Below are 13,812 nucleotides of genomic sequence, written 5' to 3' on the forward strand. Positions count from 1 at the left end.
GCACCCCTGCGGGCTGCCGGGAACCCACGGCCCCGCAGGCGGAGAGGCTAGGCGCGATCCCTGCGCGCCCCTCCTTCTCTGGCGCTTCAGGGGACCGGCCCTCAGGGGGCGGGGCAGCGTCGCACGCAAGGCCTGCTGGTTGCTCGGGGTCGTACGACGCACTTTTCCAGCTCGAGCCTTCGCGAGACCGTGGGTACGACCGGAAGCCGCAGGTGGGTGAAGCGGAAGCGCTTCAAACCGGGATGTTGCGGGCTGTAGCGCGTGGACGGCCGTGGGGCCTTGGGCGCGCGCGGGGTCTCTGGCGGTGGGTCAGGACCTGCGGGTCGCCTCCGCTGGTGCTGAAGGCTCCTGTGTGCACACTTTCCCCTCAGCACTTGGGACGACCTAATTTCACTGTTAGGAACGGTTGATCCCGAATACAGGAGGGAGGGTAAATATCGTAAAACATGTTGGACGCTAGCTGTATGCACGCCCCCTGGGAGCCAAAAGGGCGAAGTAAAACATGCACACGACCGTAATGAGATTCTGAGTAAGTTGTATATGATTAGAGAGGGGGCAAAATAATAGGGTCTTGGCAAGGTCTTATGAAGAAGCTGCCCTTGCCTAGAAAGATAGATGGGATTGTGCTGTTTTTGCTTTCAGTTCAGTGATGGGGAGGCGTGTTTAGCAGTGGAGTGGTAGCAAAGTGTCTCAAGAACATGGAAGGTAAGGAAGTCTTCCGAGGAAAAACTTTATAAAATTAGTCATTAAAGGGTGAGAGTAGAATGATTCAAAGTGATTTTGAAGGAACAAAATTTAACCAGACCGTCAAAGGCTTGACACTATCCCAACGACTGTGAAATATCCTGAAATACCGTGCATTACTCAGTCGGGGTCTGATCCGCTACTGGAGCATAGAATAAAAAAAGGGGCGCACCTGTGCCAGATGAATCCACGCCTTCTCTAGGGGAGAGAGGGTATTCCGGCTTAAGAGCAGGGGCTCCCCTGAGTTAAGGAAGTGTCTTCCCCAGAGCCCATTCCGTCAGACATTCATATCATGTAACTCAGTCCTTTTGTTCTGATGATATATTCACCAAGCAAACTTAAGAGTTGGCTTGTCAGTAGTGCTACAGTGAATAATTGCACAGGCTCATCTGAATATCTGATTGATGGTCTATAGTTCTCTTTGTAAATCAATAAGCTGGCAGTCGGATTTTTGGACATACCTTTGTTTTCACTTTTTCTCACTCTGTGATTTTTTTCTCATCTTTCGGGGTTCAAAATGAAATGTCACAGCCTCACTGAGGTCTGTTTATTGGTTTATGTGTTCGGGTGCTTAGAACAGCTTCTTGCATCTTTTCTCACATGACGCCTTTTTAATGAGGCTTAGCCTAACAACCCTATTTAAAATTGCAATGTAAGTTTTCTCACATACACATTTACAATCCTCTCTTTATCAGCTCTACATTTTTTTTTTTAATAGACCGAATCTCGCTTTGTTGTCCAGCCTGGAGTGCAGTGGCGCCATCTCGGCCCACTGAAACCTCCACCTTCCGGGTTCAAGCGATTCTCCTGCCTCAGCCTCCCGAGTAGCTGAGATTACAGGCGCCTGCCACCACGCCCAGGTAATTTTTGTATTTTTGGTAGAGACGGGGTTTCACCATGTTGGCCAGGCTGGTCTCAAACTTCTGACCTCAGGTGATCTGTCCACCTCGGCCTCCCAAAGTGCTGGGATTACAGGTATGAGCCACCTCGCCCAGCCATCTACTTTTTTTAATAGCCCTCCTTATCACCTTTATTCATTTGACTCACTGATGAATCCCAAGTGCTAAGAACAATGTCTGTCATGTAATTGATGAGAACTTTGTTGAATTAATACCTTTGTTGGGTTTTATTCACACTGTATATACAATACCTGGATGAATAGAGATATTTTGAGCACTATTAAAATACATGCATTGGCTCAATACATAAATTGGATCAATTCTGGAACGCTAACAAGATCACATTTTTGACCAAAGCCAACATCTTGGACTATAGTTAATTTATCAAGGTGAATGCCACTTTGATGTGTCTTGGTTAGGAATCTTTGTTCACTTGAGGGAATACATGGTATATGATAGGAACAGTAAACACAGAATAGAGATGGGAAAGGGAGAACCCTGTCATAACAGTTAACATTTCATATTTGCCAAACATGAATGGCTTATGCATATTAACACATTTAATTCTCTCAACCATTTTATGACGTCTGAGGCCATTGAAGCAGCTAGAAGTTAAACAACTTCCCTAAAGTCATTAGTAAGTGGCAGAGCCAGGATTAAAAATTTAAGTCCTTAACTACTTTGCCATCCTGCCACACTCTGCGCATGCAGACAAGAGTAAGAGCCTTAATCTTAGAAAAAGATATTTCACAAGATCTTTGACAATCTCCATATCCACAGACACCATCCAGCTTATTAGTGCCCACCACTCCTATTTGTTACTTTCTCCTTTAAGCCTGCCCCCTACCTGAACTCTGGATCCCAGTACCATCACTTTCTCAAGGGCCTCCCTTCTCCAGTGTTGCCCTCTCTTGACTCCCCTACCAGCATCTAAACATGCTCAGATCTATTGCATCTTAAGTCCTCTCCTAACTCCACATTCCTTTCTACCTACTGCCCTAGCTTTTCTACTTCACAACTAGAATACTGTCATTGTATCCACCTTGGGCCTCCTATTTACTCAGTACATCTGGTTCTTACCAAGATCACTGATAACCTTCTTGATACTGTTTAATAGAGCCTTTTCAACCCTCATCTTATTTGCTCAATCTTTGGCATTTGGCACTGTTAACCATCTTGTCTCCTTGAAGCTTCCATAATAGCATATTCAAAATTTTTCTGCCTTTTTTTCTATCCTCAGCTTCCTTTGTGAGCTCTCCCTCCTTCTTCTGTATGTCCGTTAAATATTGCTGCTCTTCAGGCTTATGTCACAGGCCCTTAAATCTTCTCACTGAACCACCTTCCTGCGGCCTCAGTTACCATCCATTGAGCTCTATGCTGTTGGCCGCTAGTTCAACACAGTCAAAATGAACCAATTATGTTAACCCCATACTTCCTCTTCCTATAAAATCTGTCCTAGGAAATTTCACCTCTTTGCCAGGCCAGAAATCGGGGCATAATATTAATAAGATAGTTAACACATATTGTGTACTTTCTTCAATGCCAGGCACTCTTCTAACCACTTTATATGTATTAGCTCATCAGACTCAGCCTGATAATATGAGATGAGTCCTGTCATTATCCACATATTAGATAACAAATCTGAGACATAGAAAAGTAATCTGCCTTAGGTCATTCAACTGATAAAGGATAGAGTTGGGATTTGAATGAGGGCAGTCTGGTTTGAGCTTGTAATCATTATATCATAAAGGACATGATGCTTGACTTCTCTTTCTCTCACCCTAATTCAACCTATTACCAAGTATTGTACATTCTCCATGCTTAAATCTCTAGGCAGTGTCTCTGAAGTATAAATCCAAAGCCCTCATGCCTGTAATCCCAGCGCTTTGGGAGGCCAAGGCAGGAGGACTGCTTGAGCCCAGGAGTTTGAGACCAGCCTGGACAACAAAGTGAGACTTCATCTCTACAAAAAAAAAAAGCCAGGCATGGTGGCACATGCTGGCTAGGGGAGGATTGCTTGAGCCCAGGAGGTCGGGGCTGCAGTGAGCCGTGATCACACTACTGCACTCCAGCCTGGGCAATAAAGTTCAAGCATTTCACTTGGATTTAAGGTTCTTTATAATCTAACGTCTACTTCTCTTGCCTTCTTAACTCCCCATTCTTGTATTCCTAAGAACCAGCCAGTAGAATTAAAGTATTTGCATGGGTCCTATCTCCTTTTCCACTAAGCTGTTGCACATTGTTAGAATTCTTTTCTTTATCCCTTTTATGTCTCAGCTTCAATGTCACATCCACTAATTAGAGCATTAGATGGCCCTCTACTGTACTTAACACCTTTCACAGCATTTAGGACACTGTATTTTAATTATTGTCTTACTTGTTTTTTAGTATCTCCCACTAGATTGTGGAGGTACTTGTTTCTTGAAGGCAAGGACAGGTTCACCTTCTTTTTTTTTTTTTTAGACGGAGTCTTGCTCTGTCGCCCAGGCTGGAGTGCAGTGGCACGATCTCGGCTCACTGCAAGCTCCGCCTCCCGGGTTCACACCACTCTCCTGCCTCAGCCTCCGGAGTCGCTGGGACTACAGGCACCCGCCACCATGCCCAGCTAATTTTTTGTATTTTTAGTAGAGACGGGGTTTCACCGTGTTAGCCAGGATGGTCTCGATCTCCTGACCTCGTGATCCGCCTGCCTTGGCCTCCCAGAGTGCTGGGATTACAGGCATGAGCCACTGTGCCCGGCCAGTTCACCTTCTTAATGTCACTCATATCCATCCCCTCCTCTCTGTCTCCTACCGTACTTTAGGCCCTCATTATCTCTAGCGTGGACAACTGCCTTAGTCCATTAACTGTTCCCCCTGTCCCTAGTCCATCCTTTATTTAATCTATACTCAACCCTGCAGAGGCAGATTTGTATAATAGCTGAGTTAACACTTCCTGCTTAAAACTTCAGTGGATCTTAGCTGCCTTTTAAAAAGTCCAAATATTTTGGTTTATTACATGAATTTATTTCCTCCCATTTTCTATCTCCTTATTACCTTGTACCTAGTAGGCACTCCATAAATACTTGTTGAGTGAATATGGTACTGTGTCAAAGTCAGTCAAGCAGAACCAAGAACAAAGAGGTTAACCAAAGTAATGCAGTCTCGGTTGCGAGGCTTCCTAGGACAGTATAGCCATAGGCTTCAGTGGAACTCGAAGACTAGTAGTGTAACTCTTTCTCTTAGGAGGGAATCCCCAAAACATACCTTACTATTAGATGACTCTTTGTCTTTGCATATGCCTGGAATATGCTCCTTGACCTGGCAAACTATCAGATTTGGTGACTCAGTTCAAGTATTCCTTCCTCTATTAAACCTCTCCACACCTTTCTAGACAGAATGTAAACTGATTCAACTTTTTGTAGGTTAGTTTATAAACTATAACAAGAGTGATGAAAATATGAAGACTCTTTAATCTAGAATTGTACTTCTAAGATATTACTTAACTAAATAATTTGGGGCCAGGTGTAGTGGCCCATGCCTATAATCCCAGCACTTTGGGAGACTGAGGTAGGAGGATCACTGAAGCCCAGGAGTTCAAGATCAACCTAGGCAACATAGGGAGACCCCCATCTCTACAGAAAATTTAAAAATTAGCCAGGCATGGTGGCGCATACCTGTAGTCCCAGCTGCTTCAGAGGCTGAGATGTGGAGATTGCTTGAGCCCAGGAGGTTGAGGCTGCAGTGAGACAATTACAGAGTGACACCCTGTCTTAAAAAAAAAAAAAGGCCTAGCTACCTAGTTATGAACTTTATTTATTTAGAACCAAACTCTTAATCTCAAGTTATACACTTTAATAATCCATTCTATTCCCAGTTCTTCAACCTGAAGGAAAATTACATTCTAAGAAATAGAATTGGAATAGAATGATTTAAGACCATAAGTAATCAAAATACTTCATTTTCATAGCTAGTATTTTCAAACATTGCCGCCTAATATTTCATTAGCAATGGTAACATGAATAATGTGGAAAGCATCCAAACATAACGAATTTATTCTTAACCTTTGTATATAAACCTGCATACTCCCAGTTGCCTCACTCTCTGACCTCAAGGGTTCATCCTAAGTTAATATTGATCTAAATAAAAGTTATGCTGCCAGTAAATCATATATCCCAAAGTCAAATAGGAAATTATTTTTAAAGTGTTACAAAAACATAATGAAAGCTTTCCACAGAAATGTTCATCAACACATTGTTGATAACCAGAAAAACTAGAAGCCGCCTAAAATTACAGACTAAGAGACTGAGTAAACTTGTTAACAATGGAGTATTAAACAGTCATTAAAGCTGATGCAAAATAGATCTAATGGGCCGACGCGGTGGCTCACGCCTGTAATCCCAGCACTTTGGGAGGCTGAGGCAGGCGGATCACCTGAGGTCAGGAGTTCCAAGACCAGCATGGCCAACATGGTGAAACCCCATGCCTACTAAAAATACAAAATTTAGCCAGATGTGGTGGCAGGTGCCTGTTATGCCAGCTGAGGCAGAAGAATCGCCTGAACCCGGGAGGCGGAGGTTGTGGTGAGCCAAGATCACGCCACAGCATTCCAGCCTGGGTGACAGGGCGAGGCTCCGTCTCAAAAAAAAAATATATAGATATAGATATAGATATAGATTGAATGTCAAATGAAATAATAGTATGGGGAGGGAAATGCGTGTGTGCGTATACACGCTTAGAAATAAAATGGGTTTACACCAAAATGTTAATTGTGATTAGGACTATCAATGCTTTTATTTTCTTCTTGCTTATCTGTATTTTCTCATTTTTCTCGATGAACATTTGTTACTTGTGAATTCAACATAATTTGGCTTTAAGATATATTATAGGTAATGTGGCTGAGTACAGTGGCTCATGCCTGTAATCCCAGCACTTTGGGAGGCCAAGGCGGGAGGATCGCTTGAGCCCAGGAGTTTGAGACCAGCCTGGGCAACATGGTGAAATCCTGTCTCTAAGAGAAAAAAAAAAAGATATATTACATAATGTATTTGCAGCAGACTTATTGTTTGAAAACTGTGAAATTATTTCAACTGAAATTATTTGAAATTTGTCTTCATTTATTTCTTTTGAATACTTGGTTATAGCATTGCTAAAGACTAATTGTAAAGCTAAAAGCCAAAAGCAACTGCACTGGATACTTAAGAGATAAGTTTGGATTAAATAACCGATAATTGATAGTTAGAAAATAGAATTTAATGTTCCTTTTTTCAATGAATTAATTTGTTTGTCTTCCATTTTTAAAAGCATGCTGATCCCATTTTCAATGAGGAATTGCTTCCAGTTACTTTGTGACTGCCAGGTCCCAGCAGGTGGCTTTAAAAAAATAGTAAAAAATGGGCTGATTTTACAGTCAGTTTCCAATGATGTCTATCAAAATCTGGCTGTGGAAGACTGGATCCATGACCATATGAATCTAGAAGGCAAACCAATTCTATTCTTTTGGCGGAATTCTCCCTCTGTTGTAATTGGTAGGCATCAAAATCCTTGGCAGGAATGTAACCTGAATCTAATGAGAGAAGAAGGTATAAAACTGGCTCGGAGAAGAAGTGGAGGAGGAACAGTCTACCATGATATGGGTAATATCAATTTGACTTTCTTTACAACCAAAAAAAAGTATGATAGAATGGAAAATCTGAAATTAATTGTGAGAGCTCTGAATGCTGTCCAACCCCAGCTGGATGTGCAGGCTACCAAAAGATTTGACCTTTTACTTGATGGGCAGTTTAAAATCTCAGGAACAGCTTCTAAGATCGGCCGGACTACTGCCTATCACCATTGCACTTTATTATGCAGTACTGATGGGACGTTCTTGTCTTCTTTGCTAAAGAGCCCTTACCAAGGGATCAGGAGCAATGCCACTGCTAGCATACCTTCCTTAGTGAAAAATCTTTTGGAAAAGGATCCCACTCTGACCTGTGAAGTACTAATGAATGCTGTCGCTACAGAGTATGCTGCTTATCATCAAATTGATAATCACATTCACCTAATAAACCCAACGGATGAGACACTGTTTCCTGGAATAAATAGCAAAGCCAAAGAACTGCAAACTTGGGAGTGGATATATGGCAAAACTCCAAAGTTTAGTATAAATACTTCCTTTCATGTGTTATATGAACAGTCACACTTGGAAATTAAAGTATTCATAGACATAAAGAATGGAAGAATTGAAATTTGTAATATTGAAGCACCTGATCATTGGTTGCCATTGGAAATACGTGACAAATTAAATTCAGGTCTTATTGGCAGTAAGTTTTGCCCAACTGAAACTACCATGCTAACAAATATATTACTTAGAACATGTCCACAAGACCACAAACTACACAGTAAATGGAATATTCTCTGTGAAAAAATTAAGGGAATAATGTGATTCCAAGTAAATATCTTAATACAGTTTCAATTAGAAAATAAAATGTCTCATAGTTGCACATTGTATGTCAAAAAAAACCTAGTCTCTTTCAGTAACTTCTCCCCATCTGAAATTATTTATCACCTATCCCTATCTGTGTATTTCTTCTGACCTCTAGGATCCTTTCTTCTCTTTCTTCCTTCATTGATTTTATTTTATTTATTTCATTTATTTATTTTGAGACAGTCTCACTGTCACCCGGGCTGGAGTGCAGTGGTGCGATCTTGGCCCACTGCAGCCTTTACCTCCTGAGTTCAAGTGATCCTCATGCCTCAGCCTCCCGAGTAGTGGGACTACAGGCTTTTGACACCACGCCCAGCTGTTTTTTTCTATTTTTAGTAGAGATGGGGTTTCACTGTATTGGCCAGGCTGGTCTCGAACTCCTGGCCTTAAGTGATCTGCCGGCCTCAGCCTCCCAAAGTGCTGGGATTACAGGTGTGAGCCCACCATGCCCTGTCTGTTCATTGATTTTAATACCTGGCACGTGTTTATATTTCAGCTGCTGCTGCTTTTACTCTCTTGGGGCTATATATAATATTGGACACTCTGACCTCAGACTTAGTTCTCTGTTTTTCTTACCTCTCGGAGATATAACCCAGATTTCTTGCCACCTCTCCTCATATCTCAAACTCTAAAATTCTCCCTTTTAGTTATATTTTCTTATCTTTCTACTCTCCCACTAAAAATCAAGGCTGTTGCACTTTTCTAAGCTCTTAACCCTTCCCTAATCTCTCCTTGCATCATTTCCCTTCTATCCCAGCCTAAAATTTACTTTATGCTTTACTTTCTTACCAGTATTCTCATTTGCTTCTCTCCTTTGACCTTCTACCATAGCCACTTTTTAATTTTAGTCAAAACAATTGATTTTCTACTCTTTTTGGCAGGTGATGCTGGGGGGAAAGATCATATAATCATTGAAGATTAGCCCAATTTGATATTTATAATTTTCAACTTATGTATCTTTCTGCTGGTGTCAGATTTAATTCATCTCTGGTTGAGTTCCCCTCATTCTTAAGGGGAATGTTTCCACTCTTCTCAAGCTCAGAATTTCACTACTCTTACCTTGTCACAAACCTTGATTCATAATTTGGTGAGAGTTCAGGCCTTCAGAAATGAGTCCCTCCAGTCCCCATGGCCCCCCTCCTCCCCTCTCCCCTCCCTTTCTCTTCTTTCAAGACAGGGTCTTACCCTTGCCCAGGCTGGAGTGCAGTGGCATGCTCATAGGTCACTACAGCCTTGAACTGGGCTCAAGTGATCCTCTTGCCTCAGGTTCTGGAGTAGCTGGAACTACAGGTGCTCAACACCATGCCCAGCTCCCTCTTTGTTTATGAGTTGTTCTATTTTAATATATCTCAGTAGTTCCAGGCCCCATCCTTTTTTTATTTCTAGGAAGAGCAGGCATGGACAGAGGGTTTTGCCTACAATTGATTATCTCAGAGTTGGGGTGGGGTGAGTGATTGTGTTTTACAAGGTGTTCTTGGGACAAACATGATTGGCAGTTTAGCAGGTTTAATGGGCAGGTCCTTTTGTTATTTAAAAGCAATATTAAATACCAAGTAAACACAACTTTGAAGAGATTACTCATGAGCATTTCACACTTGTTACCACCTATGAAAATTATTTTTTGAGAAAGGTTAAAAATCCTGATATGATGTGCTTTGGTGTAGTAATACCATGTTTCTCCAGAGAGAGGATATCATCAGGCAAAGGGTGTTAAGGGCTTCGAGTTCCAAATTGGAAATTTGACCAAGTAACCCCTGAAACAGATGGACCCAAGGTATGTTTTGCAGTGGTTTCCCCAGAACTTTCTGAATGTTTGCATATGGGGATGAGAGAGGAGTCAAAGTGGCATATATATATATACAGAGAGAGAGAGAGAGAGAGAGAGTCTTATTTTTTTGAGACAGAGTCTCATTCTGTCACCTAAGTTGGAATACAGAGGTATGATCTCAGCTCACTGCAACCGCTGCCTAGTGGGTTCAAGTGATCTTCCTGTCTCAGCCTCCCAAGTAGCTGGGACTACAGGCTTGCACCACCACGCCTGGCTAATTTTTGTATTTTGAGTGCAGACGGGTTTCACTATGTTGGCCAGGCTGTTCTTGAACTCCTGACCTCAGGTGATCTGCCTGCCTCAGCCTCCCAGAGTCCTGAGATTACAGGTGTGAGCCACTGCACCTGGCCTTTACTCCTAGATTTCTTATGAGACTGGATGGATGGGAGTATACATGGGGAGTAGGGGAGTGTATATCAAAAGTTTGGTTGGGGTGTATTATATTTGAAATGTTTGTGTGCGTCTGAGATGTCATACAGGCAGTTGAATAACTCCAAGGAGAAGTCTTGGCTTAATTTATAAATTTGAGGGCTGACCGCATATAAATAGTATTTTAAGTCATGAGAATGAATAATTTTGGACTTATATGTCTCGGCTTAATTTATAAATTTGAGGGCTGAATGCATATAAATAGTATTTTAAGTCATGAAAATGAATAATTTTAGACTTTTATAATTCATCTAAAGTTTAAATTTTAAACTATTAAATATTCAGCATCTGAGTCCCCTTATGTTTGCGGACTTCTCCACCTGGTAGGAGGTAGAGCCTACTTCCTTCTATGGAAACAAAAGTTTACTATACTCTTTCCTGGTCTTCGTTGAAGCTCAGGCGTGGGCACATGACTTAAGCTGTGCCAATCAGATGCAACTGCTCCATATTTTGAATTAGACACTAGTGATGCAGAACATCTGGAATGATGAGAACCCTTCTCTGGAAGTAGCGACAGGGGCCTGAATTTCTGGGGTAATGAAGGCAGTGAGGCTAGCAGTGATAGTTTCCAAGCCAGTGATATCAATGATGTAGGCTACTGCATCCAGCCCTTGCATCAGTTTCAGCAGGAGTGTCATCTGATTAGTTGTGGGTAGTGATTCTAGATGTGATTTTTCACTCCAAAACCTCTGTGTCTCAGTCTATAGCTCAACTACCTACTATTCTTATAATAAACCCCTTTTTTGCTTATATCAGGTAGGAGCAGTTTTTGTTGCTTTTTACTAAGAACACTTACCATGTAATCCCTTAGGGAAAGAGTGTGAATTAAAAAAAAAAAAAAGAGGTTACTACCTAGTACCTAGCTTGGGAGAACTTCAGTATTTAAAATGTAAGAATGGAGGAAGACAGTATGTTTCATGAAAGTCAAGAGTTTCAAGAAGGCAGTAGCCAACTGGGTCAAATGCTTCTGAAAGGTCACATAATACGAGAGTTTAAAGGTGCCCATTGAATATGGTGGTACAGAGATCACTGTTGACCTTAGCAAAAACGATTTCAGTGGAGTAATTGGGGCAGTAGCCAGACTGAAGTGAGTTAAAGCAAATAGGTGGTGAGGAAATAAGAAAAAAAAAAAATACAGAGAACACTCTTTGAAGAAGTTTTTCATGAAGAATGAAAAAATAGGGTGGCATCTGGCTCGAGATGTGTGTACTAATAGGAATGATGCAGTACAGCAGGAGAGATTGCTCTAAGGCCCAAGTCCCTGTGGAGGCTAAAGGAGGTCAGGTCAAGGTCACTGCTAAAAATCTGGCCATCATCCTTATATATTAGGAATACTGACTCTAATTTTATAAATTTGATCTCTCATTTTTTTTTTAACTTAGTTTATGTTTCCTTTTACTCAAGTTTTGTATATTTACATGACCAAGTCTTTTGCTCTTAACAGTTCTGGGGCTTTCTGTTATACTCAGTTCATTACGTGGGGTTTTAAAATATGTATATATAAATTTTTCATTAATTAGCTCTGTAATACATTTAGATTTCTTTATATGGTGTCAACATCATTACAGAAAAATTTCTTTATGCAGAGTAAGACAGAGGCCCTAATGTTATTTTTTCCAACCATTTGTTGAGCTCTTTCTCCACTAACTTAAAATGTCACCTTTGTTATATATTAAATACTCATTCATACACAATTTCTCTCTTTCAAATGTGCTTCTGGACTCTTTTATTCTATCCCACTGATTTATTTGCCCATGCCTATGCCCATACATTTTTAAGAAAATTATTGTAGCCATGTCTTTATAGCTGGTCAAGCAAGTCTGCAGGTGTTAGTCTCTTTTGTCATTTAATTTATAAATTAAGTTAGAGAGAACTGACATTAAGTCTTCCCATTCAGGAATACAATTTGTCTTTCTAGTTACCCTAATTTTCTTTTATATCCCTCCATAAAGCTTATAGTTGTTCATATAGTTCTTAACACATTTCTTGATATATTTAAGCTGTACCTGGTAGGCTTCTGGTGCTCTAATTAGATCTGGGGATAGAAAATATCTAGAATGGATAGCATGTCTGTAGACTCTTTTCTTTAAATATCACAATGTCTTAGCCAGGATTTTTATAGAAGTTGGATAAAAGTTAATTGCACAGGGTTGTGGATTGCTAATTCTCCATAGTAACAGATTCATATGCTTTAGAAATCAGAATTGTTATTTTAACATGAAAGTAAAGAGGTCTAACACATGTTCGTACCTTAATTAAGAGCTACTCCATTTCCACGTGGCATCGGGTACTGGGCAAGATAAGCAAAGATACTCTGCAGAAAGGAACTTCGGATCAGGCCAACACTTGTCCAAGTGTTTTCCTGACACCCTGAATTTCCATATGATACAGCTTAGCAAATTAGTTTGAGTCTAAAATTTTTCAGATTCAATATTATCAGCATCTGAACCTGAAAAGATTTAAAAAAAAAAAATCAGGAACTGTTCTGGAAGCCCTTCCTGGCCTTTTATGCCAGCTCCATCTTGTACCTACCAGCTGTCCCACAAAAGGAAAACATAGTGTCTAAGGCTTGCCCAAGACCACTCTGTCCAACCTTTTTCCCATGGTCTCTAGCTTTGGTCCTCTACACTGTTTAACTCTGTTGAATAGTCCTCAGATGTGACATTTATACGTGCACTCTCCAATACTCAACACTGGTACTATAGTTTTCCTCTTACATATGTTAGCTTAGCTGGGTTTTTTTATTTGTTTGTTTTTTTATTTTGAGATGGAGTTTTACTCTTGTTGCCCAGGCTGGAGTGCAATGGCATGATCTCCACTCACCGCAGCCTCCACCTCCAGGGTTCAAGCAATTCTGCCTCAGCCTCCCGAGTAGCTGGAATTACAGGCATGTGCCACCACGGCTGGCTAATTTTGTATTTTTAATAAAGACGGGGTTTCTCCATGTTGGCCAGGCTGGTCTCAAACTCCTGACCTCAGGTGATCCGCCTGCCTTTGCCTCCCAAAGTGCTGGGATTACAGGCATGAGCCACTGTGCCCAGCCACATGTTCTTTGAGCTGTGGACTGCCCACTACCTCTAGCGTACAACCCCTCTTCCAGCCTGTCTCCATGGAATCTGTTCTGTCTCCAACCACACAACTGGCATCTGGATGAAAAGCTTACCCAGAACAGTTGATTCTAAGCTGCAAGGCTTTACAAATGTGCCAGCCAAAGTGAATGAGCTGCAAAATGCATTTGGATTAACTGAACGGGTTGATTTGCCTTCATGGAGTTAGGTAATACTGCACAACTGCATGATGGTAAATGTTTACCAACGACAATTATCTTAATTGTAAAAAATTAACATTTTACTTTGCTGTTTATTAGACCCCAAGCCCATCTGTCTTTTTTTTTCTTTTTCTTTTTTTTTTTTTTTGAGACAGGGTCTGGCTCTGTCACCCAGGCTAGAGTGCAGTGGTGCAGTC

The 13,812-nt window shown here is 41.2% G+C and overlaps 1 protein-coding gene across 8 annotated transcripts; it reads left to right on the top strand.

Annotated features, from left to right (window-relative positions):
* The first annotated feature begins 126 nt into the window (after nucleotides 1–126).
* On the top strand, nucleotides 127–11,205 carry LIPT1 (lipoyltransferase 1). Of its 8 annotated transcripts, XM_063713359.1 has the most exons (4): nucleotides 219–529; nucleotides 643–705; nucleotides 1,463–1,604; nucleotides 6,926–11,205. In XM_063713359.1, the coding sequence occupies exon 4, from the start codon at nucleotides 6,927–6,929 to the stop codon at nucleotides 8,046–8,048; it is 1,122 nt and encodes a 373-aa protein (XP_063569429.1). In that variant the 5' UTR covers nucleotides 219–529; nucleotides 643–705; nucleotides 1,463–1,604; nucleotide 6,926; the 3' UTR covers nucleotides 8,049–11,205. The 8 variants fall into 8 exon arrangements, with proteins under 8 accessions (XP_054403287.1, XP_002811730.1, XP_009234650.1 ...); XM_054547312.1 differs by lacking the exons at nucleotides 219–529; nucleotides 643–705 and adding an exon at nucleotides 127–212; XM_054547311.1 differs by having other exon boundaries at nucleotides 219–705.
* The last annotated feature ends 2,607 nt before the right edge of the window (nucleotides 11,206–13,812 follow it).

This window comes from Pongo abelii, chromosome 12, assembly GCF_028885655.2.
Source record: "Pongo abelii isolate AG06213 chromosome 12, NHGRI_mPonAbe1-v2.0_pri, whole genome shotgun sequence".
In the NCBI taxonomy this organism is placed as follows: domain Eukaryota; kingdom Metazoa; phylum Chordata; class Mammalia; order Primates; family Hominidae; genus Pongo; species Pongo abelii.

Excerpts from the sequence above, each read along its gene's own strand:
- LIPT1 (XM_054547312.1), top strand. The coding sequence starts at position 6,927 with ATGCTGATCCCATTTTCAATGAGGAATTGCTTCCAGTTACTTTGTGAC.